Source organism: Gymnoscopelus microlampas, assembly GCF_963454915.1.
Source record: "Gymnoscopelus microlampas genome assembly, chromosome: 21".
In the NCBI taxonomy this organism is placed as follows: Eukaryota; Metazoa; Chordata; class Actinopteri; order Myctophiformes; family Myctophidae; genus Gymnoscopelus; species Gymnoscopelus microlampas.
In genome coordinates, this window is record NC_139958.1 from 24,974,269 (window position 1) to 25,000,913 (window position 26,645).

Here is a 26,645-nt window from a genome sequence, read left to right on the forward strand (position 1 = left end):
GCGTCTCTATTCTGGGTATGTCATAACATTCAGCAAAAATAGGCAAACATTTGGCAAAAATAGTAGATCTACAAGCTTGTATATTTTCTCTATTTGACGTACAGCAGAGTATATAGGGTTTAAGTAGTTAAACCGAAGAAACACCAGGTGAGCTTCAGCTTTTCTCCTACTGTATGTTGTGAGGTGGGTCAGGCTCGGCTTAATTTAACCTACCCAGCTTAGAAATAGAAATAGAAATATTTTGTTAGTTTACATTTTTGACCTCATTGCCAAAAAAAGATGAATACATTTTTCTGTGAAGTTGCCCCCCCAACATGTAATCTGATCATCTACTGTAGGGACCAATGCCTACCTGTCCTGAAAGTTACACGTTTGTCCATGCAGCCGTTTTCAGTACAGGCGTTCTGTCTGTTTGTCGCTAGCAAACAGAGAGACAAAGACAAACTGGATGAAAACAATGCCCCTCCCGGCATCCGACAAATTAGAACAGGCACGACACTGATAAGTCTACAATAATTCATACCAGTCTGAACAATCAGAGGCAACATCAAGGCTCTGGCTCAGCTAAAGAGCGTGTACTCGATCATTGCGTTCTATATTGTTGTTCGATTCACAACCTCATCTTCTTGGCTAATGATTAATCCAAGAGTTACTACACTATATACACTTATCATACAATCAGCAAAACACTTGTTCAGGAAGAAAACATATTCATTCATACATAAATACAATTGTGTACCCACTGTATACTGCATCCATACAGTATAACAAACATAAGCAGATTTTTGCATGAAATATATTTACCAATAATGAATAATGTACCATCATACTAGTGTGATTTGACTGGCATGTCAGTGGCACCCCCCAACATCAAAGTACAGTAGTCCGAATTTAACCCAGACTGCAGAAGTAGAATTTTATTTAGCTGGTGTAGTAGTAGAATGTTACAGAAGTGGCAGGTCTATTTGATATTGTGGTACGGCATTTAAAGTACATTTTAAATGAAGAAAATCAAAAAGCACAGACAATTAATTTCCTTTTGTGTATGATCCCTGTATTTATAAGACTGGAACTAGAAACACTAGAGATGCAGTATCCATCCTGCTACAGCTACAGTACAACATTATAAAGGTTCTTGTGGTGTTATGACTGTTTGTCGCACAGAAACACATGATAGAATGTCACAGATGTGATCTTTTCATGGTTCTCGAAACATGAAGAAAGCACATGGAACCTTGAGGCTCTGTAATCAGCCATGAAACGATCACATGTGCCAAAAGGGTAGATAATCATATTTCCATGCTAGTGCAAATTCATTCTGTCCAGCTTATTGCTCTGTGGTGCCCTCTGCAGGTTGAGTCTGCCGTTTCCTGGCATTGTCTGCCTCACACCAGGCTGCTGCCAAAGCAGGCAGGAGAAATGACGCTTTGCTGTCTTTTGTATGGCTTGTTGGTTAATCAACCCTTAAGCTTGCTTGTTGATTGCCAGGGAAAGTTTTGGAACAAGCTTATGCACAGCCAGGTATACAAAATGAAATCACCACTTAAATTTACACATCTAATCACTAATATTTCCTTGCATATAACACACCTTTCTTTAAACACTTGTACAATAAAGGCTAAAAATGTTTAACTCTTCTACTACAGATGATTATTAACATGGCTGTAATGTACTCCACTTAGTGAAATCTCAAATCTGAGTACATTACTGCAACTTGGAAGAGTAAGGTATACTGGCATCTGATCTAGACCTACTGTAATAATGACATGTAAGCCACTATAGCTGATTAAAGGTAGGTCAGTGATCCTGGTTTATGTCTACCATTTGTGTGTATGCTGTTTTGTTTGTGTGTTTTCACTTGTGAATGTTCCTATTACTTTTGTGTGTGTGTGTGTGTGTGTGTGTGTGTGTGTGTGTGTGTGTGTGTGTGTGTGTGTGTGTGTGTGTGTGTGTGTGTGTGTGTGTGTGTGTGTGTGTGTGTGTGTGTGTGTGTGTGTGTGTGTGTGTGTGTGTGTGTGTGTGTGTGTGTGTGTGTGTGCGGGCTCTCACGAGCATGTGTCTGTTCCCACATGCGTGCACATATGCCTTGTTCTACATACGTACGTGTGTGTGTGTGTGTGTGTGTGTGTGTGTGTGTGTGTGTGTGTGTGTGTGTCAGATCGTGGGGAACGGCAGTGAGCAGCAGCTGCAGAGGGAGCTAGAGGATGTCCTGATGGATCCGTCAGTAGCTGACACTGGACCGGGACCAGGCGTGGGAATGGACCATCTCAGTGGGGGGGACCATGGCCTTTCCAGTACAGCATCACCTGTACCACCTGGCACAGACCCTCTAAGCACACCTCCACCCAAACTGGACATGGTGCTGCCAGTTCAGACGGCTCAGGAGAGTGAGCTGAATGAGAGGTCATACCGAGGTGAGTTGTAGAGTGGTGTTCTTTTATATTCTCTCCTGCCTTTTACTTTTACAAAACATAAGAGAATATATTACGGTGGCCCACAAGGTTGATTGCGCTTCAACAGTGAAAGCAAATGCATTAACCACATGAACCGTAGTGTCTCTATTCTGGGGTGAACATTTGGCGAAAATAGCTCATCTGCTCTACTTGGTGTAGAGTGAAAAAAGGAGGGTGACCCCGGTTAACTAAGTATGACAGTATAGGGTTTGGATGCCTAAACGGAAGGAAATCAGTTAATAATGATGAACTTTATTTAGATGAATATGTTTTCTCTGAGTGGAACAAGTAATTCCTTCTGCTTGTGTCCTCTGTACAAACTCACTTTTTCCTGTGATCAGTTAGTTTTTTTTTTCTTTTTGCTTTGTATGTCTTTTTTTTTTCAAGTTTCATAGTTTCTGACCTTGCAGCGTATTTCCTTTTTACACATTCCCACATTTGCACAATTCTTCAAAACACGATACAAGCATTTTCCTTTATCATCTCTCCTCTCCTCTCCTCTCCAATGTTACCTGTGTTTTGTGCTGATGTCATAACTATAGGCTTACCTTGCTACACTCTCATCCGCATCAGGCATGATGATTGTATAGGGTGTATTCATCTGTAGGCTTTTATTAATATTTGTTAAGGGTGCCTTTATTGTGGTGTTACTCTTCTGCACCTACTGTACAGTACTTCTATGGCCTGTATCTGTAACTTCAACTGCTGTGCTGTCTCTGCTACCTAAATATCCCCAACGGTATCCATCTGTCTATCTCTCCCCCTTTGCAGCAGACGAGTCATCGTCAGAAGGCAGTCCTGGGAGTCCCATTCCAGATGAGGACAGTGTAGTATTCAGCCAGCTGACATACCTGGGCTGTGCTTCCGTTAATGCTCCACGCAGCGAGGTAGAGGCCCTTCGCATGATGAGTATCCTCAGAGGACAGTGCCAACTCCCCCTGGATGTCACACTGTCTGTGCCAGGCGTGTCTGAAGGCACTGTCAGGTAGGGGGAACCTGTATGTGTGTCTGTTTTTTGTGCATTGCTAATTTTAACTGAAAGGCCCACTTGGGGTTGGTATGGTGAAAATATGCAAAGACTCATAGAAAGTTATTATTGCGAATTCTAGTGTTGCAGAACCACGCCTTTCAGCATTAGTCAGATATAGTATATCGTTGCTGTCGGGCAGAAACCTTGTATCGCCATGTTTCACATTTTTATGTTCTTTTGTAAATGTATGCCCCATTTCATCATTCAAGAGTGTCACACAAAAGTAGTGAAAATAGCAGATCTACATCTACAAGCTCACAATGCGTCGCGACTCTTGAGCTTGTAGATAGGCTATTATTTTCACCATCTTTGCTTTTTTTAAATAATAATAAAAAAGAACGGCTTTGGACATACAATGTTTCCACCTGAAGGCGACGATATCAGTGTTACATAATATGGCCACATTATGCCATGTGCATGGCGTGCACGCACTCACACAGGTACACACGCCTTCACGCATACTTAAATTCGTCAGATTGCTACCATTTCCGAACCCTCTTCTCAATTTCTTTAGGTTGCTGGACCCCGCTACCAGTACGGAGATCGCCAACTACCCCATCTATAAGATCCTGTTCTGTGTGCGTGGCCATGACGGCACACCAGAGAGTGACTGCTTTGCCTTCACTGAGAGCCACTACAATGCTGAGATCTTCAGGATCCATGTTTTCCGTTGCCAAATCCAAGAGGCGGTAAGAACAAATTTGTTATTTAACTCTGAAAAGGTCATGTATAGCAGTGTTTCCCGACCTAGGGTCTGGGCCTCCATTAGTGGAGTGCCAAAGTTCACAGCGGGGGAGCGTGAGCACTTGTCTGAAGGAATTGTCCAAAACTTTAAACACGATGCACAAAATAATAGCCAAGTCACACATGTAACATGATTGTGAAGCACTAAATTCTTTTAGCGAAAATAGTCGATATACAAGCTCGCAACACGTCGCAATACGACACACTGTGAGCTTGTAGATTTTCACTTGTGTGTATTCTCTTTATTTACTTATTTATTTTATAAATAGTGCTGTGCTTTATTTGTACAGGACAGTGTAGAGGGCAGCACTGGCTCAAGAGGTAGAGAGGCTGCCTGGGAAATGAAAGGTTCATCTTTAGGGCTTAGTGGCATAGTGTCCTTGAGCAAGATACTTAACCCATAATTGCTCCCGATGAGCAAGTTTGGTACCTTGCATGGTTGCATCTGCCGTCAGTGTGTGAATTTGTGTGTGAGTGGATGAATGTAATGCACTTTGTGAAGCGCTTTGGATAAAGGCGTGATATAAATACACCATTTACCACTTAGAGAGATAAGAAACCGAGAGCAGAGAGGCGGGAAAACACGCAACACAGGTCTCAAACTGCGGACATTGTGATTATGTGGTACGCATTTAGGGTAGCTTGGGGAGAATATGCTTTTTTGTCTTGCGTCTCACGTTAATATGCACACACATTACAGTTAATGCTGCTGTTCTGGTAGTGAACAATAGGGGGAGCAATAGCTCTTCATACAGTCCTCAGTCACGGCAAAAATAAGCTGTACATGAAAATCTCCCCACCTCACCTCACATACACCCATGCACTTGGTGCTCTAGGGTGCCCTGTTTGAATTAATCTTGACCTTATGAGTTCTCTGCAGCATAGCCGTCAAACGATACTGCGTCAGCGTGGTTTTCATGTCTAGGTCTGCACCCCCACCTCGCAAAAAAAGATATCCCAAATCAACTCTTATTTATTCATCACCTAATCCTTTACCAGCAAAAATGCTGAGGAAGTGGACAAGGAGTCCACTTGAGAATGTCCACTTCAGCACTTCAGCACCGGTGGTTGGAGTGGTGCCTCAATGCACAGTGACCTGAGGTTCCCCCCCCCCCCCGGTGTAGAAACTCTCCTCATATCACTGTCACTAGAGCAGTGGTTCTCAAATGTTTTCATGTCAAGGACCCCCAAATGAATGTGTATTTGGCTGCGTACCCCCAACTGAAAATGTTGTGTGCCAGGGACCCCCATACAAGATTTGAGTTGTTAAAGTATAAAGAAAAATTCACATCTTTTTCATTTTTTCATTAATTCATCCGCCACTGCCAGTGTTTTTACCTTATTTTGACGATCCACAGAGACCCACGGAAGCCACGATGTGGACACGGATGTAAACAAAAGCTGTCTGGGGGCAGGGTCTCTCCTATCCACCGGAACAAAAACCTTTTAACCTCGATCGTCCGTTCCGTTGTTATCAGCAGTTGAATATGGCTCGTTTTCATCAAAAGACACACTCTGGGAAATCCGAGCTAGATGTGTTTTTCTAAATCTCATAACATAGTGGACGGGGTCATTTTTTTGGGGATGACGTCATTTCCGGTTCTATCGTTCTCTCGCAGTCAAGGCATCATTCATAGGTTGGCGAAGAGCGCCCTCTATCGTAATCACTAAAAACATGATTTTTTTTTTATTGACGGAGATCTCCGTCAATGGCAGTCAATTGTTGGATTATACGGATCAATGGCAGGGAATGTGTAAAGTGCTTAACATATACATGCACACGCCCCCCCCACCGTAGCTCTTCATTTTATCCAGCACCCCCACCCTTGTGCTCACCCGCCCTTATTGAGCTGTCAGCTTTGCTGTCCTACAGTAACTCTCTAGCCATAAAGGCCCTGCAGCAGCCAACCTGTCTGCAATCTCTCTCCCACTGCTCTCCATTCTCCCAAAGCACTTGCATCGCTTCTTTTTCTTATAGATAGTCTCACTGATTGGAACCAAACCTCACTTAAGTCCCCAAACCCATTGCAAATAACCTCTCCAGTCCTCTACAATAGAGCCAGACTGATATATCTGCATTTATTTGACTTTTATTTCATAACATTAGTATCGGCAATTATGCACATAATAATTGTAAAATAAATAAATAGATACAATAATTTGTATTTGTTACATCTCATTTACAAGTATATGAGAGTAAAATGATTGGGCTTCGGTTCCTCTCCATCCATTGTAACAAGACAAAATGGCAAGTAACATTAGTAATAATAGTAAATAGAAATAACTAAAATATACAATAATAGCGTAGTGTGAGGGGCCTTTGTTAATGAATGTTAGGTAACTTTTTTTCCCAGCACTGACTTTTGGAGTGAAACCTTTCATGCATAAATCAAACCACTCTACCTCCTTGTGCCAGGCCTCCCAAGGTCCCTAACGTTGGCAGTATTTGAGAAGATGATGTCGGACCCCTGGGGTTCACCCCCCCTGTTCTCACTACCCCACCTAGCCTCTGATCTAGAGTTGTGCCATTTTCAGTAAGGCTCCAATGACTTGGATTCATCCATAACATTGTTCCGGGAAAAGCCTGTGTCAATGAGAATGTTGACATAATGTGAGAGCAAAGGATGTTTCTTAATGTCTGTGTTGTTATAATCCACTTAAAAGTGCAATTAAACTTTGGTAGAGGTTTGGTTTGTGTAGTTACTACTTGCCTTACCATGATGATTAGAATTTAATATTCCAAAAATAGAGTCCTCATTGATGTGTCAAGTTCTTGTCCATGACATATAACCATGATATTTATTTGGTAATAAGAAATTAAAAAATAAAATTCTGAGATCCCAGAGAACAATATGTCAGTGCCTTGTATACGAAATTCTGTGTAGTGTTTCAAACTTTCTTATTCCTTTTTGTCTAATGTCCTTAAAAATGTAGAAAGGCAACAATCTCAGGACAGTTCCTGTGACCATAATCCCTGAGGTCATTAAGTTGGTCCAAGAATAGATGACAACGGAACAAAATAGAACTGTGTAGACCATTGGTTCTCAAAGTGGGGTCCTTGGGGGGGTTCCAGGGGGTCCCCAGCTAAATGTGTTAACATAGCATCACAATAATTTTAACTTTTTTTTTATTGGAAGAGATCCAAGTACAGTTGTAACTCAAGTCTGTTTCTCTAAGAATAGAGGGTTTTAAGTGGTTAATATCCGTTGTTCGTTCCTCAACAAACAACCTCACATGGTCACTAGGATTCCCTCTAACATCTCCGAGTCCAACCGAAACACAAAGCGGAGGCATTGTGTTAGGAGAGGTCACAAGCTGTTTTTGTTTTGGTCTCTAATAGAAAGCAAAAGGAGAGCATTGTCATTTATTGATAACAGCAGTTTCCCCGACACCGTCTTCCAGTCACTTGCCCCCCCAGCTCTGATGTGAACTGGGGTTAGAGATTACGCAGAACCACTGTGATGTGGATCCATGCTGGGGGTCAATCCTTAACACACGTGTGTGTGTGTGTGTGTGTGTGTGTGTGTGTGTGTGTGTGTGTGTGTGTGTGTGTGTGTGTGTGTGGAAGAGGAGCTGTACAATGCAATTTCCTGCATGCACGTGTGCACACACACACACACACACACACACACACACACACACACACACACACACACACACACACACACACACACACACACACACTTTTGTTCAGTGCCAATAGAAACGGTATGTCTTCACTCACACTCTTAGCCTACCGATGCTCCTTATACAGTTACTCGGAGCCTTCAACAATGACCTTTTATATATATTTATTGTGGTACTAAACTGATTCAACACGGCAGCTGAATGTGAAGTGGTCAGGTGGGTGGGCCACGAGCGCCCAGGTGTGCCCCTGATCCAGAATGCTGATGCTAAGTGCCTAAATCAGGGGTCTTCAACATTTTTCAGCCCATGGACCCCCTAGCTGAGAGAGATGAAGCACGGACCCCCACTACATTGCAGATTATACTTTTTCATAGATTTCATAGATAGCTTGATTGACTATCATCAGACTATCATCATTAAAATGTAATTGAATCAGTAAATTGATGTTTTTGGTTCATTTCAGACATTTAACCACTTAAACCTTCAATACTTAGTACTTGATTTGCTCCTTTCCCCCCCTACACCAAACCTCTCGGCCGAAAACAGCTGAGCTTGTAGATCTGCTATTTTTGGCTAAAGTTCATGTCAATCATGTCAAACAAAGATGTGAGGTAACCCCCCTGTTGAAGACCTCTGGCCCTAAATTGTAAATTGTATTCACGTGAGTGTGTGGGGGTCTGCCTTGCCGTTGTCCCTCTGCAGGTTAGCAGGATACTGTACAGCTTTGCCACAGCGTTCCGGCGGTCTGCTAAGAAGACACTGATGTCATCTCAGCTGGCGGCTCCCCTCACCCCGGACACTGACCTGTTCACCTTCACTGTGAGCCTAGAGATCAAAGAGGACGATGGAAAGGGCACCTTCAGGTGACACCCGCACGCCCACACACGCGCGCGCACACACACACGTTTGTATTAACCCATTAAGACCTGAGGCCGATTCTTACAAATGCCTTCTAAACCAGTAGTTCTCAAACTTTTTCATGGCCAAGGACCCCCAAAATTATATGTATTTGGCCTCCTAAGAGTTTTCTGAAAAACGTATGTTGTGCTGCTTATATATATAGCTAAAATGCCCAAATGCTTTTAATGGGCTGATACTGTACTTGTGTGGACAACAATTCAACAATTCTTTTGTCCCCAAGTTCTTTTGTTCCTGAGTTATACTTGGCACTGCAACGCGTTGTGAGCTTGTAGAGCTGCTGCTTTCGCCGTGCAACATCATTGTATGATGGAGCATAAATTAAGCCTCAGTGTCCCAGTCTGTCGGGCTATGTGTGTGTGTGATGTCTATCGACATTCCAACCTCTTAAGCCATTAAACATTAAGAGGATTAGAAAACAAAGGGAATCTATGATTTCCCTTTGCATTGCCAAATCTTTATAGTGTCACACACTCTGAAAAAGAACATGTCCCTCAGTGAAATGTTAAAAATAACTCTGAAGAGATTGTATCGGGCATATTTTTATTAGAGGCGTAGACATATGCTTCCCTTAATTTATTACCTCTCCACCCAGCCCAACGGTGGTTTATTGATCTCACAGCGCGTGGATACTGCTGTTAATTGGGCAGTATTCATTTCCAAACCTTATCTAACCAAGCATGTTATCAAAGAACCCAGCTGCAGCAGTAACATACAGCAGGTTTACACAAACAACTACATGCATAATCTGAAATTCTGAAATTATTTAAGCACAAATAACGTTGTGGTATAGCCTGCCCATGGTCTTCTTACTGTACTGTACAAAATGTACAAAGCACATATGTACTGAAAATCTAATCAAAACAAGGCAGTAACCACAAATTGCAGAACAAAAACAAAGAAAAACAAAATAAACAAAAAAGGGGAACATGTCTTTCGCCATGCTTGCTCCAGTTGAGGTGTCTTTTTGTATTGAAAGTATACTGAGATTTTAACAACTTAAACCCTCTATACTTACTAGTCTGATACAGGCTTCAGTTACAACTGTACTCGGACCGCTTTTTTTCTGTCTACACCAAATCTCTTTGTCTACAAGCTCAACGCGACGCAACGCAATGCGTTTTGAGATTGTAGTTCTGCTATTTTTGGCAAATGTTCCTTCCAGAATAGGTATGCTGGGGTTCAAGTGGTTAAAACACTTTTTTATAAAAAAAAAGGCCAGATAAGAAATCTATCTCTCCTTTGCCATTAGCAGGAGAGCTCTGCGACCCATCTTTCTATGTTTAGATTTAGACTCAACAACTTCCACATGTTCACTGACGGCCAAATACTCAGCTTGTTTGGAAAACAACCACAAAAATACATGATGAGGATTATTTTTGAGCAAATGCACATTTCCTGCTCATTGATTATTTGTTGATTATTTTCTGCATTCTGCATTCATGCAGCTCTGGTATGCAAGCAGAGACGCACTGTGATATGTGAAGCATTTTGTTCCTGTTAATCCATTAAGACTGGGAACGCATGTGTGTCATTTTAAGATTTCTTTGGCTATTCAAAAATAGCAGATTTACAAGCTCATAGCACGGCACCGAGTGCCGCACTATGAGCTTGTAGAGCTGCTATTTTTTTGAAAAATCTTGGAAACTTAGTGCAAATCTTTGAATATATATTATTTTCTAAAGCGAACATTTGTAAAATATTTTGTTCCAGGGACCCCCAGAAGCAAAGATTTGAGTTACAAATTTACGCTTTAGATAATACATATTCAAAGATTTGCACACATTTACAAGATTAAAAATAAATCTCATAGCGCGGTAATTGGTGCCGCGCTATGAGCTTGTATATCTGCTATTTTTGAATAGCCAAAGAAATCTAAAATTACCAGATATGCGTCCCCAGACTGAATATATGTGCTTCAGAATTACGTAAATATAATAAACTTGAAGAAAAAAATATACTGACTTGCTTAAATCCTGATTTGAGTCGATAGAATGTATAAATATGCATTTATTTATACAGTACTTTACTATTTGAATGTAATCATTTGCATGTATTGGTTATTTCACTGCACAAAAAAAGTACCTCCATGGGTGGATGGTGGTGTGAAAATGTTTAGGAGCTCCAAACTTATCTTCGGCGATGTGTCCATCTTATTTTTTTATTCTGACTGTTGACCGTATTACAAACAGGGTTATGAGAAATATGTCTCTTTTTAGTGCTGTGGCGAAAGACAAAGACAAGCAAAGTTTCAAGCTGCGTGCAGGCATGGACAAGAAAATTGTCATCTATGTACAGCAGTCCTCCAACAAAGAACTGGCCATTGAGAGGTAATATCTCACCCCCTACATGCATACACAAACACGCACGCACGCACACACAAATGCACAATGTCAGCATCCTTCATCCTAGTTGAGTGCACTGCATTTGTATTCACTTCTATTTCTGATCATGTCTAAATATAAAATCCTCCAGTTTGCCTCTTAAAAAGTAGAAAAGGAAGTGTTTTTTTTTCAAAAGAATGGGCAGTTCACCGTGTTCTATTATTTTTAATATTTTACTTTAAAACATTTTGGTGAAGGTTGCAAGCAGCAGTGAAGAGAGGATGGCAGTCTAGGAAAGAAGTCTGCAGTAGCATAGCATGAGCCAGGATACACTGTATTTGTTTGCTGCAGTTTCAGGTCATAGATCAATATGGAGTAATGAACAGTTGGCTGTTTACAGTACATTAAACAGTGATGACTTAACGACTTGATGAGTTCTTAAGACCGTTAGTGAAGTTATAGGCCTAGATAGGAAAAATACACACAAATCATCTAGATATTTGTTGCCAGAGATATCACTGGCTTCTCTTATTGTTTATTCTTATTATATTGTACTGCATTGACAGTGGTAAGAGCTGCTATACAGACGTCAACAGTGTTCCTGTTGTGAAATGCTAACGAAAATACTTACAGATTACAGATATTCTGAAAATCAATGTTTTGATTGGGTCTAAAAGAACAGAGGATGAGGTAATACGCAGCCCCTGCTTTATTATTTCCTGTTACGTTTTTCTTTTTTGTCTTTTCTTCTCCCGTCTTGTCTACCTTATGTAGTTTAAAAGGGCTTGTTACAGACATTACAGTGCTCACCACAGGCTCTGCCCGAGGGTTCCTGAATGTTTCAGTGTTCCAACAAGGAGACCTTGTTCTCAGTCAAAGCCCTCAGTCTGTGGAACAATGTGCCACCTGATGTCAGATCAGCAACCTCTTGCTTCCTCCCTGGAAACCGGCACCAATTACTTATTTTTAACCACTGTTAAAAATGTCGTTCAGAATCAGCAATAATAGCTGATCTACACACATCGCTAAGCGACATGTTGTGAGCTTGCAGACTGGCTATTTTCACTATATTTGCACGACACCACTGTATACATTGTCGTAGTACAGTATGTCAATGTATAAAATAGGGCTTAAGAGGTTAATCAGACGAATCGATTTGTCAAGTAAAGAAAATCTATTGTTTTCCAGCGTTGATTTTTTTATATCATTTTTTTTAATGATCCCAAAAAAACTCACATCGATTATTCGATCAATTGAAAAAGTAATCTATAAAATATTCGCAAGGAAGATAATCGACAGTTGCAGCCCTAGCAGAATGTCACCACGACAAATAGAATAATGTACACTTTGAAGCGGTAACCGTCTTCCATGCCGACATCTCGCCACTCCGACTAGTGGCTTCCGCGTGCGGTTAGGGTTAGGGTGAGGGTTAGGTATAGGGTTCGTTAACGTCGGAAAGGCGACATGTCGGAAAGCCGCCATGTAACCCTTTGAAGCCACCAAAACGGTCAGGTCTGCTTTATGTACTCTAAAGTTTGAACATGGCTTGCGCTCCCTTGCTGTCAAGTAAACCTTGTGATAAAATATCTGGAGCACGTATGATTTTTTTTTTAAGAAAAGAAAAAAAGGTGGAAAGGATTCAGTAAAAAGGGGTGGAGATTAGGCAGAGATTAGGTCCTTCCATCCGCTACAGTGGAGAAGCGTCAGTTTAAAGGAAATCCAGACATTCATAACAAAGGCACTGCCTGCTCACTTATAAACCAGGTAAACCCACACTACAGAGTGAATGCCGTTCCTTCCATATACAGGTACGTACGTATGTACGTCTGTCTGTCAATCAGGGTTTAAGTGTTCCGGTGCTGTCTTAAGCTGGTGATTGATGAGAGGGCCTGAGAGGCAGTAATGAAGCTGTTGGTGGTTTGTTATTATTTTAGGAAAGGTCTGGACCAGGTCAGGATAGGATCTGGACTGTGTTAAAGAGGATACGTCCAGGAAGCTATTGGTGTTAATGTATGCATGATGTATTAGGACTGGTCTCACTTTAAAAAGAGATTTATTATGTCTTGTTTTTGTTCTCTTCATCCTCTCTCTCTCTTTTATTGCCTTTCTTTTGAGTATGCTCTCTATATTCATCTTTTATTCTCGCTTTCCTGCGTGTGCGTGTGTGTGTGTGTGTGTGTGTGTGCATATGTATGTGTGCGTGCACGTATGTCTGCCCTCCAGGTGTTTTGGTCTCCTGTTAAGCCCAGGGAAAAATGTGAAGAACAGCGACATGCACCTGCTCGATCTGGTGGGTGACACTTTGTGTGTGTGTGTGTGTGCATGTTTCTTTGTGAGTAATGGAGTGCACGCTAGTTGGTTAGTGATGGTAATTTTGAGTTAAGTGTTCTATTGAATATTCCGTAGCTTAAAATTAGACCGAAAATAAAACAATTAAAAACAGGTTCACTGAAAGAGAAGTCAGAAGTAGAGCTATGCGGTACATCTGCAGAACATACCACTTTCATCTGGTGACGAGCGTGCATGGTCAATTCTTGAAAACCTGTGGCTATGATACTCGGCTATTGATGCTCGGCTGCAAGTATTGAAAAGATGGGTTGAAGTTTAAATTCACTTAAAGTGGGACTCTTATGCTCAATTACAGCTATTATATTTGGATCTGGAACTCCACTAGAGTAGCTTTGCATGATTCACAGTAAAAAAAAAACTCCTTATTTATCTTGTGTCCACCAAAGCGTTCCCAGCTGAAAACACCAGGCATTCGTCTAAACGTCCACCTGGGAGTGCTTGAGGGCGATTTGGAGAGCGAGTGACTTTTCATTTGAGACGCTTTTGTTGTCTCTGTCTCACAACATGTCGGCACTTTTGTGGTGGACCTTTGTGGTGTCTGTACCCTGCCCATTCTTAACTGTGATTGGCCGACCAGGTAAAAAGTCACAGTCGCAGGGTTCTACCCAAAGTTGAATGTTGTGTCAACTCTCTGCTACCAGCTAAAAATGTACAAATGTACACAGCTCATCGCAGGATAGCTGCTCAGTGCCTTGTCATGCTGCTGCCGTTTGTGGCATGGTTTAAACACGGCGCTCCCATTGAAAACAATTCAAAACATACGCTGGCCTCAGGAATAAAACGCTTTGATGGACACAGCCCCTTATTACAGACTCTTTATGCAGCCCCTCATTTTAGCCTCCGTCTGGAACTAGCTGTATTAGCTCTTGTCTCTTTAAGGCCTCCCTCTCTAGAAGCCCACTGTCTTCTTATTGGCCAACTTCCCTTTTTGGATGAATGAGAAGAACCGTGCAGAGACAACGTGGGCAAATAAATGCATCACAGGTCGTTCTGAAAGTACTTTGTAGAAGAAACCCTTTGAAACCTAGCATTCAGAGCAGTCTGAATGTTGAGTTTATTGCTCACAGGGATTACTTTATCATTGCCTTATTATTTTAAACTTTGGCCGCATTTAATATGAACATCTGACATTGTAACATTATATAAGGACAGAAAATAAACAAAATAGGTCTTTGCTGATCATATTCACACACAGCGTCCATTATGCTCTGACTTCATACTCGAGGGGGGGGGGGTAGTGGGAACCCCCGCTCATAAATGCACTGTAAAGACGGATTTATACTTAGTTGTACGCTTTGCAGTATGTCTTTCCTGCTAATGGAGTCAGTGCACGGTGTGTATGTTTTTGTTTGTGTATGGCTGTGTGTTCTAGTCTGTTAAAGTGCATACACGCACGGGAACATTTCTGTACTCATGTTGACGGGGCCGTTCCTCTCCAGGAGTCAATGGGGAAGAGCTCTGACGGGAAGTGTTACATCATCACAGGAAGTTGGAACCCCAACACGCCTCAGTTCCAGGCTGTGAATGAGGAGACGCCTAAAGGTGACAATATTGTTTCCAGATCAGATTAACACAAACTCTAATGAACCTTCATTTAGGCATTGAAAACACACCGGAAATGCTTAGTTACAGTACGTATAAAAAATAAGAATACAGTGAGTGCACTAATAAATAGAATTCATCATTAGACACATAGGTAAAGACATCATGATACATTATGCTGCGAACCAATTCCATAACACTAATATAATACTAATCCTATTTGTATCCTATTAGGAAAAACAGCACAACACAGTACAATTAAAACTGCAAATACCCATATGTACTGTATACTAAAATCCCTGGATTTTTAAATGTGGCATTGATGGACACTATTATACCATAATGCAGAAGGGAGTGAGCCTTTCACAGATGAAAAAAAGTTAATCAACTTGCATCATCAGGAGGCGGAACCTGTTATAAAAATAACAGGTTATGAAAACAAAAATAAACTGATGATGAATCTTTGGAAAAACAAGTTGTAATCGCTGTACAGATTTTAGATTAGAACGTGGCTGCAGTCAAAGCTCAGTGAAGTCAGGCAACGCTCCTTGTCATTTCTTGTAGTATACAGAGTAGTCTTTCCCGTCATGATGACAACATGAAAAGAGGTATTGTATGATGCTGGAGACTGCATTTATAAGTCATATTTCTGGTAGATAATAATAAATAAATAATATTTACTGTATAGCTAATGCTTAACTCAATTTCTGCTAATCACGCATAAATGCGATCTATTAAATAGCGCACTTGGCCGCCAAGATCGCATAAATGCGTTCTATTGAAAAATGTGAAAAAAAATTGATTTCTTTTTTTTTTCAATTTGACCCAAAGACCAAGGAGATATGATTTTTCGAAGATCTAGACTCCTATCCACTTCCTTGTTAACTCAAAACTTAAAAATTCTGTATCTCGGCTCCTGAGTACTTTTTTAATTTCAATGAAGAATCTCTGGCAGAAAACAGCAAAAAATCTGAAATAATTAGGGCAGGCTAAGTGTTAAACAATCTGAATAAAAGTGACACTGATCATCATCCTTTTTTCTCATTCTTTTCATAGATAAGTTTATGTACATGACAACAGCAGTGGACCTAGTGATAACGGAGGTAGAGGAACCAGTTCGTTTTCTACTGGAGACGCGGGTCAGAGTCTGCTCCCCCAATGACAGGCTCTTCTGGCCTTTTAGTAAGCGCAGCTACACCGAGACCTTCTATCTTAAACTACGACAGGTACTGTATTTCCGTAATGACACTTTGCATAATGCGGCATTGAAACCTAGTGTCCCAATTCTGGGCGTGTCATAAGAGACGAATGTTCGGCAAAAATAGCCGATCTACAAGCTCACAAAGCGCCACGTTGCGACGAGTTGTGAGCTTGTTGACTGGCTGATTTTGGTGAAGAGATCTGGTGTGGAGGGAAAAGGGGAGGGGGCCAAGTACGGACCAACTGAAGTCTATGCTGTCGGGTTGAAGTCAGTGGTTCCCAAACATTTTAGCTCGAGACCCAAAAGAGAAATTAGACGTTTGCCCGGGACCCAAACTAGTGAAAATAGCAGATCTACAAGCTCACAACGCGTTGCTTCACGCCGCGTTGTGAGCTTGTAGATCTGCTATTTTCACTATTCTTAAAAAAAAAAAATTTGTGTAATTTTTTGGCTCACAACGCGTCGCTTCGCGCCGCGTTGTGAGCTTGTAGATCTGCTATATTCTTAAACGTTTTTTTTTTTGGTGTAATTTATGGTATTCTTTCCTCATTTTATTATGAAATTATTATTATAATGTTTTTATTTGTTATTAATCCTGACAATTCTTTGGGGGCCTTTTTAAAAGAATCTTTTGAAATAATAATAATTAAAAACAAAATGTAGGAATCGAAAAATAAAGGGATATTTACTCACGGTCCATAAAAATTTGTTTGGGAAACAATGGTTTAAGTGGTTAAAGATTTAACAGGACGGACACTTGATATTCTCTTGAATTAATTGCGGGGGATTCGCTCCGTTTGATACCAGTTTTGTACTCCCTAAATGATCAATGTTTTACAGAGGAGATGTAGTCAACATTTCCTTACTGTTCTTCTTTTCTTTTCAGATGGAGCGTAAGGAGCGTAAGAGTCCCTCCTCAGACACACTGTACGAAGTGGTGAGTTTGGAGAGCGAGACGGAGAGAGAGCGGAGGAAGACCACCGCCAGCCCTGGCATCCTGCCAACTGGCCCGGGGGCCACGGTGCCCTCGCCACCCGAGGATGATGAAGAGGAAGGTGAGGAAGGGTCATCTCTGGATTTTTTTTTTTTTTTTTTCCCACATGTTTTCAGCCTCCTCATCGTCCCACACTGTGGCATAAACAAACCCCACCAGAAATAGTCTTCTGAACCTCTGTAACAGAAATCCCACAGTAGTTCAAACAGTGTTAACCCATTCAATCGGGGAACGCATCTGCGTAACCACTTTATCCATATTTTGGACTTTGGCTATTCAAAAATAGCAGATATACAAGCTCATAGCGCGGCACCGATCTGCTATTTTTGAAAAATCTTGAACATTTGTGCAAATATTTGAATATAAATATTTTTGAAAGGGAAATTTGACTCAAATACAATTTTAAGTTTTTTCAGAAAACTGTTAGGATTTAGAAGACATTTGTAGAATCCCCCATAAGCAAAGCTTTGAGTTAGAAAGTTTAACATTTTTCAAAAATAGCAGATCTACATGCAATCTCTCATAGCGTGGCACTCAGTGCTATTTTTGAATAGCCAAAGAAATCTAAAATGACAGATGCGTTCCCGCCAGAATGAATGGGTTAAGGCCTGATTCATACTAAGTCGTACGACGGCGTCCCTTCCTCGCCTGAAAATAGCAGATCTACAGGCTCACCAACACAAAAGCTCCGCGACTCGTTGCGAGCTCGTGGATCAGCTATTTTCAGGCGCGGGACACTGTCGTAGGACAGAGTACAAATTAGGGCATTACAGAACTCAGAAGTGTGTTTGTGTCTACATGTGTGCCGTCTTGCTGTGTTCGTCTGTCTGTGTTTGTCTTTGGTCTACTGGCCTTTTGGTTGAGTTTAGTCTCACTCTCTATAAACTGTTTGCGTAGGGATCACTCGAGTCGGTATTTTGTTTGCTGTCGGGCAGAAACCTCTTATCTCCATGTTCTAACTTTGTTTTTTTCGTAAATTAATGTCCTACCTCAGTGGTTTTCAACCTTTTTCGTATCGAGGTCCATTATTCTGCATTTGAGCCACGAACCACCGTTTGATGAGATTTAGACTCTCAGAACCCAAGACTTAGAATATTTTGTCGACGTTGGATACGAATTTGTCCACAAGTCCATGCTGTGTTGATGTTGGTACCATAGGAGAGATAACAGGCAAACGTTGATCAAAAATAACAATTCTTTCATTAAGTAATGCAGACGTTTAACAATAATTTAACTCTTGAGAGCGTAAAATGAAACCAAACGGACCCGTGCGGGTCCGTTTGGTTTCATTTTACGCTCTCAAGAGTTTAAGATCTATAATGGTCCATTTGGTTACCAACTCTCCATCATTTAGCTGGGGATCACCTAGAACCCCCCTCAAGTAGCAGATCAAAAGTAGCAGTTCCACAAGTGCGAAACGCGGTGCGAAGTGACACGTTTTGAGCTTATAGGTCTGCTACTTTTGGTATTTTTTTATTTTAATCCTGAAAAGTAACAGTTTTGGACATATGAGGTTTTTCACCCGACAGAGACAATTTACAATAACTGTACCTCTAACCTTGATGTTTTTGTCTGCGCTAAGTACCCAAATAATCACCCATGAGCTGTAGAATGCTTAAAATAATAATCTCATATTAAAATCTTATCGTACACAGGGATGTCTTAGAGGAATACTTTAATTTTCTCATTCCTTACTATTTACACATAAGAAAGAAAATAGTTATGAGCTCATTTTGAACTCTTTTCACAATTATGAAAGGAATTTCATAATTGTGACAATCATGCATCTAAACTTGGCTTTCATTTGTGTGTGTGTGTGTGTGTGTGTGTGTGTGTGTGTGTGTGTGTGTGTGTGTGTGTGATAACCAGATAATGACGAGCCATTACTGAGTGGGTCAGGTGATGTTTCTAAGGAGTGTGCAGAGAAGATCCTGGAGACCTGGGGAGATTTGCTAACTAAGTGGTGAGTCCTTTACGTCTCTCTCTCTCTCTCTGTATTGTCTCTTCTCTCTCACACACATATCTCGTATCGTTCCCCATGTTTTTCACTATATTGTCCATGTCTGACTAAAACAAACTTTTCAGTATTACCCGTATTGCTTCCAAGATTATCGGACTTCCCACACCCACACGAACAAAAAGGCCATCACACGCTTAGCACTTACAATAATAAATGACACTGATCATTCCCTGTATCGCTACTTCGAACTCATGCCATCTGGGCGAAGATACAGAACCTTTAAGTGGGAAAAGGTTTGTTTTAGCAGGAGTTTTGTCACCTCAGCCATTGCAGCATTAAACAAACTGCTTTGCCGATAGGATATTTTTTTGTGTATAGTGGGGATCTCATGTATTGTCTTGGTGTTGTGTTGTGGGATATGTTGTTTTGTGCTATACTGTATGGTTGTGTTTCTTTTGTTGAACAGACTGTGAAGACAAATATCCCTTTGGGGACAATAAAGACTATTATTATCTGTTAATCAAACGGCCTCTCACTCGTACACACTCGTAAAATTCAATGAATTGTGTAAATTATATGACAGAATTGATTCTATACCTCTACAGACAGATGCTGTAGAGAGAGACTCAATGTGCTTGCAAAGAATTTTGCAATCATTATACAAACAGATATACAAAGTGCAGCTCCTGTGCACCCACCCACCCAGACAAAAAATCATTTGTAAACCTCACCCATCCACAATTCAAATGACCCACTTCCACAATAATTCTGGTGTGTCACGTTTGACATCCCCAGTGCACAGGTGCGCTCTCGGGTGGCACGTGCTGTCCAGATGCAACACACAATTACAACTATCCAAACCAATAGCAATAATTGTGTTGGGATTACTTGTGATTATGAAAAGGCTCGAGGGAGGGAGGTTTCGGATTGCATAAGTGTTTTATCTATTTTTAGGGGCAATTGCGAGTGAAATACTTGCACTGTAGAACCCTTTGCTCTCCTTATTTCCTGAATTGAATCAGATGTTTTCTCATTACACCATGCCAGAAAAGGGGTCAAAAGTACTGTGTGTCGAACTGGCTGTTATGTTTCCATCTCTGCCGATAATAAATACTTATTGCAGTAGAGCAGAGTCCCATTTGTCCCAGGAATAAACACTGTTTGTAAACTTTCCCACTCAAGACAAACGCCAGATGTTAGTGGGTGTTAGTGGGGTTTGTTGCATGTCCAGTGGGAAAGGTTAAGATAGGCTGAGAATACTGGAGGCCAGTGGAACAGGGTAGACTGGACAAGTCCTCTGTATGAGTGCCTAAAGTACAGTACATCTTGAGGTTTGTGTTCACCAATGGTTCTCAGGTAAAGCACAGCATTCCACAAGTTCAGCTTTGATACCATACCAGCAAGTCACTGTGCTTTTTCTTCAGGACTTTCTAGATACCATCTCTGATTTGTGTTTTTTTAAAGTCTCCTGAGAATGTCATGTTGACACAGCCGTAAAAATTGCTGGGCTGTTTGTCATTATTTTTTGTTACTTACAAGAATGGCAAATAGGTGTTTGTAAATCTGTGTGTGTGTGTGTGTGTGTGTGTGTGTGTGTGTGTGCGTGTGCGTGAGAAAGGGGCAAGTCAGAGAGAGCCATTTAGAGTCGTATGCCCCTAAAGGTCTAAGCCTGGAATTACTTAATACATTACACGCGCACACACATGCATGCACGCAGACACTCAACACAACACACATTAACTGATTGCTTTGTTTCCCTGGGTAATCTCATCAGAAAGTGCTATGCATTGCATAACCCAATGCTAGGAACAAAAACACAAAACAAACTGGGGGGTGCTTAATGTAGGCAAAACTGAGAGTCATCAGGGATTCAGGGAGCTTTCTGTCAGCTCTGATCATGTTTAAGTTGGTCAGTAGGTACGGCTATGCCTTCAAGGATTCTGGGTAGTTTTGAGGTTTATGAGGTCAACCTCAGTCAAACCCTTCCCCCCACTGCTCTTTATTGTTAACTTATGTTGCTCCTCTATTGTAAACTTTACGGTACTACCCACACTGGGGTTGTATGCATGAGCAGTGAGCGCTGTGGTTCAGTTGTGAATATGGAGTGAACCAGTGTTATTGTACCACTGCTTGTTCACTGTGAATAAAAGTGAGTTAAAAGGAATAAACGTGGTGTTTATTAAGTGGAAGTCAACATTTATCTCTCTCTTTGTGCCTTTAACATTCTCTAAATCTTTTTCTCTTCGTCTGTGTGATCACAGAGGCCCAGGTGTGGAGAGTGCTGCCACATTTACACCAATTGCATTTCTCATTTATTGTGCAGTAATTTCATTAACTTTTGGAAAGCAGAAGTTGCAGGAACAAAATAATCTGTTGTCATTACAGTTTTACCAAAGCATGCATTTCTATAATGGAACTATCGTTCAGACACACAACTATACTAAACAAATGTTTTAAAATGTTTGCCATCCCAGGCTGCAATGCTTCAATGCTAATGAGGCTCATGGTGTACATTTAGCGTGAACTTCTTAACGAGTGGAAAGGTGTAGTGGTCCCTCAGCAATGCATCAAGCAGAATAATTTAATACCGATAAACCTCTCTGCCATGATCCATGCAGGTGAGCAGGGACATGGATAGTTCTTATTCAGATTGAGCCTACTGTATAGAGAGGCATACTTTACTATTGTCTGTCACATCCACTACATTTCTGTAGTGCAGAAGCTGGCTCTCTAGGTGAATGTCATCTCAGTTTTACTGATCTATCCTACATTACATCACTTGAATCAAGTACTGTACCTTTGCAGATCATAATATGTTTGAATGGAAGTAGTCATGGCCTCCAGATAAAAACTTTAACATTGCTATTCATTTTAACGCACATGTCATTTTCCAGTTCACTTGAAATTACGAAAATAGAATAAGATAACAAATAAATATTGGACCTGCATTATTCCTGTTTTTTCACCTTTTTATTCATCAGGTCCTACAAATTAACTCTTAATAAACATGTATGCCCTGTGACATACTGTAGATGTAACCTTCAGGCACAGCTTGGGTCCAACATTTGGCGTACATAAAAGGTTGCATTTCACTTATCTTAACTTTTATTCTTTTGAGATTCTCTTCTGAGACCAGAGAGCCCAAGCGCGTGTATGATTGGGCATGTAACATCTTTGTCGCTTTCTCTCTCTCTCTCTCTACGGTATGTCCATCTGTCTCTTTCTCAGGCAATATCTCACCTCTTAGATAACGCCCAATCACAAATAACATCCACCACTCTTTCCTCATGATCTCTGTCCACTGGGCCATCTGTACAGATAATGACACTCCTATTTAGATATTATCACCTAGGGCAATGTTCTGAAAGGAGCACATAACATTGTGCTTTGATATTTTAAATGCTTCATACAAAGACAGCTGTTAACAGCAGTCCTTGTATGAACTTCGCATGAATAATGTAATACGGGAGCTGGCAGTGCATAACGCCTATAAGTGTTGATTGGAATAAGTAAACTAATATGCTGAAGAAGGGGGAAATGTATGCAATTTGTCTAAATCCAACTGTCTACTTCCTCCTATCCTCTTCTCTTCTAGGCATCTGAACCTATCTGTGCGTCCCAAGCAGCTCCCAGCGTTGGTGCGCAGCGGTGTGCCCGAGGCACTCCGTGGAGAGGTGTGGCAGCTCCTTGCTGGTTGCCATAACAACGACCACCAGGTGGAGGAGTACCGTACCCTCATCACTAAGGTAAGGCTCCAGCAGTTGGAAAACATAAAGCCTGCAACACTCCGTATTGAAAAGAGTGTGAAGGTGCACGGCCAACAGTGGATTGAAAACAAGAAATCAGCCAGCACTCAATAAATATCCTTTCATTGATTTATTTGCGTCACCCGGGAAAGCAATGGACGCGTTTCGACCTAATGGAACAGTTCCATAAGAATGACACATGTTGTCTTAGCGACACTTTTCAGTATACTGTAGTATAAATTGTCCGACATTCTTGACAAACTCGGTCTTAGTCCTCCTGTCTGCATCGGTTTGTGCTGGACAATCCTTTGAGTCCAAGGGGGTTTCACATCTCATTTTGTATTCCCTTCAGTTTATGCTGTCCCATCTCTGAGCCCTCATCTGTAGTCTATAGACAGTTTCCCCACTGTTGACAACATGTATTTTGTCCTGCTACTGTCGGTTCTGCTCTGAGCAGCACAGCAGGCATGACTGGACGCAGCTTGTTTTCTTTTTGCATAAATGAGGTACCTGTATACAGTAGCTGATGTGGGGCAGTAACTGTAATCACCTACTCGGACAATCGTAACACTTTATATTACTTCTTTGTACATTTGTGGGGTGAAGAAATTGTCATTTTTTTATGTTTTATTGTTCGTAGTTTTGCCGAATCTGCATTACAGTACCTCAGAATGACCTGCTCATATTATTTTTCTGGACCCTGGAGCCGGGCTAGAATAGTCGGTGTCGGTGATATTTGATGTTTGTCATTTTGGTTCTGTTTAAATCAGCTGGATTATATCGAAGCATAATGCGTATTAGCAGACATTGTGTGCTTGCGTGTGCATATGTACACATTCTGAAATTATAAGTGGCATTATTGTTTGATTTCAACCACTATTTACAAAACTAAGCCCTTTTAGGTTTTGACCAGACACAGGGGTTCGATTCCTTTTTTCCTTTGAAAATAGCCTATCTATCTACTAACTCGCAACACATCACAGCATGTTGTGAGCGTGTAGTTCTGCCATTTTATGGCGAGTGTTTGTCCCAGAATAGAGACACTATGGTTCATGTGGTTAAAAACCTATACTCCATCACAGAACGGTGTTGTTCATTGAAAAGAACATATTTTCAAGCTAACAACGTGATGTATCATCAACAGAGAAGTGGAGAAACACCTGGGCGGGGGTCCATGTGTGTTTGTGTGCATGCATGTGTGTTTAGAGCCGAGATGACTTGGCCCTGCTGTAAATGGTTAGCCCCCTTGTGTGTCGTGCACAGTGTGCTTCTTTTCCCCGGCCACAGCCTTGTCCACTATTATTATGTAAAGGCAACATCCTCAGGCAGCAAGCTGGGTCCCAGGTGGTGACAAGATGTTACCCTCGCCCTTTCCTCTGTACTCCTCTCCTTCCCTTTGTGCGTTCTCCTCTCTGTCACCCTCCCCTAACCTCCACAAACATTCACTGGCTCGCTCTTTTATTCTCACTGGTTCTGCACTCCTTTGTTTTCTCCTGTTCATTATTACTCTCAATTTACAACTGCTTGCCCGTAGCACATTCATGTTCTTCAACGTTCAACCAGAATGTCAGATGTCTGAGACTGAAATAATAGGCCTGTGTTGTTTTCCCTTTAAGACCAAACTCATGAACTGAACTTCCTAATGTTCACTTAGGTTAACTTAAAAATGGAAAGAGCATTGGATGTGAATACACCGTGTTGCAGCAGGACCAACAGTCACAGAGGATTATGAAGCACACGTGCAACTACCTCCTGCAATAAAAGATGATTTATGTTTTATTTAGTCTCTTCAGAGCAGGCATGGGCAAAGTAGCTCCGAGCAGGAAGAGATAGGAGGGAGTCTAATGTGTCCCATTTTAGTCGTTCTAAGTACCCTTGTACTGTAGCTGTAGGGCCTTGTCGCTGCAAACCCCTACTGGTTGGTTCTTTAGGGAGGGTGTAGGTGATCATGTGTCTCTCGACTCTCCTCTGATACACGTGACATTGCCAGTCCACCTCTTTTCACCCGACAGTGAAGGAGAACGCAAGGTACGCCTTATTTTTTCTACTTAAGCTCCCTACTGAACGGGCCCTCAACCTGTAGGAGTCGCTAGTGCAGTGACAGTGATCATCCCCGCCTGGCTTCTCTCCCACCAACACGGCCAAATGTGTTCGTTGGGACGCTTGCCTAAGCACAGATGCACCGTGGAGGATTCAAACCCCCTGTCTCCACAGAGGTGGGCAGAGACTTTACCCCTGTGCCGCTCGAGTGCCCCGTCTAACGTGCTATGTCGCAGTTATAAAGCAAGGTGGACAGGTCGACTTGGTATAAGAAACAGAAATTCAAAATCTCTTTGACAGAACGCTGTTAGAATGTTGCAAAACATTACATTACATGTAACTAGGAAAGACCTGATCTTGACCAAGCCGGTCCCAGATTTTCTTTATGAAGAGTTCCGCTGGATGTACATTATTTCCGTTTCTTCCTCACACTCTGGTGTTTACATTCCCCAGGGAAACAGGAAGAAGGGAAATCAACAAAAAAGGAGACATGTATTGTAAAAAAATCCCAAACTTGCAGCCTCCCATTTAAATCGTATAGTGCTTTTCCATGCCCGTGCCGCATGTGACATGAGGCTGCGTTTTGCCAGCATGAAGTATGAATGGTTGTCGTTTGTGTTTCCACTAGCAGTGGACCTGGAATCAGCAGTAAGAAATCCCTTTGAAAAACTGCACTGAAGACAATATTGTACATAGTCGATTGTACATAAAACTAAGAAGTAGTGGCATGTAGGATGAGATGCACAATTATATCTGAACAGCGGCAGACCAACTGTGTACTTTACAAACCAGGGTTTTTGGAATGACAAAGGAACTCACAGGAAAGAGACCTCATTCTCTTCCTTCGGAGAGAACGTGTCGCTGTGCATGAAGGCTTATTGCAGTTGGTTCAGGGAAATGGGCTGTTTCACATTGGAATGGAGGTGCTTTGTTATGAGTTCTAATCCATGTCTGTATCGTGCACACAGTGCAAAGCTATTTACCTGTGCATAATCAACTAAGTAATAATATTTAATATATAATATTTGAGTGACTTAGGTAACCAAGGCTAGTCTTCTATGAATAGTTGGAAATGTATTGTCCCTCAAATGTCTATCAGTAAATACTCAGACATGCATTGTGGAGCAGCCTTTCAGTTGACTCACATTAATACTGTCATCTTTCATTCATTCATCATCTGAATGGCCGAAGCTTTCTTATCTATTCATCATATCGTGATTAGCATTGTTCACTTATTCCCAGTTAACTAACATAATTGTTAACCTACCAATTTTTAAATACTTACTTACATTAACCCCTCCCACCAGCAGGCTTCAGCTACACTGAGCACGGTTATCAAACATGTCAAAAATACAGGAATGGGTAAACTAAGTCAGTTACTGTATTTGCCGTGCTTGGAACCATTCTGCCCTGCTTTGGAAAAGAAAAGAATGGGAGTCAGGTTTGGTCATTCTAGTGGCAGTTTGTTTTAAATACATACAGTTGCTATCTTTACTTTAGAATGATTGCAACTCAAATATAGAAAATAAAGATCTCAGATGTTGAATCATATTCATATTCATATTCAAACTGCATCACAAGAAATGAATATGTATTTATTTTCTCTATGTTTCTTCAAACCATACCAGTGTCATTAAAGTTACATTTTAAATCTACCCTAAGAGGATTAAAGTAAAAATAATTGCTGCTCTATTTTTGGTCAAATGCTTGTTACATT

The 26,645-nt window shown here is 41.2% G+C and overlaps 2 protein-coding genes across 3 annotated transcripts in view; both read left to right on the forward strand.

Annotated features, from left to right (window-relative positions):
* rc3h2 (ring finger and CCCH-type domains 2) overlaps positions 1-26,645 on the forward strand; it is a 309,407-nt gene that overhangs the window by 55,995 nt on the left and 226,767 nt on the right. The window lies entirely within an intron of this gene.
* Positions 1-26,645, forward strand: part of rabgap1 (RAB GTPase activating protein 1) — a 111,810-nt gene that overhangs the window by 22,076 nt on the left and 63,089 nt on the right. For both annotated transcript variants that reach the window (XM_084047478.1, XM_084047479.1), the window contains 11 exons: positions 2,159-2,414; positions 3,225-3,438; positions 3,998-4,172; positions 8,557-8,717; positions 10,992-11,102; positions 13,320-13,386; positions 14,885-14,987; positions 16,044-16,213; positions 17,075-17,243; positions 19,052-19,145; positions 22,738-22,888. In XM_084047478.1, the coding sequence (XP_083903604.1) occupies positions 2,159-2,414; positions 3,225-3,438; positions 3,998-4,172; positions 8,557-8,717; positions 10,992-11,102; positions 13,320-13,386; positions 14,885-14,987; positions 16,044-16,213; positions 17,075-17,243; positions 19,052-19,145; positions 22,738-22,888 (1,671 nt within the window). The remainder of the gene's footprint in view (positions 1-2,158; positions 2,415-3,224; positions 3,439-3,997; positions 4,173-8,556; positions 8,718-10,991; positions 11,103-13,319; positions 13,387-14,884; positions 14,988-16,043; positions 16,214-17,074; positions 17,244-19,051; positions 19,146-22,737; positions 22,889-26,645) is intronic.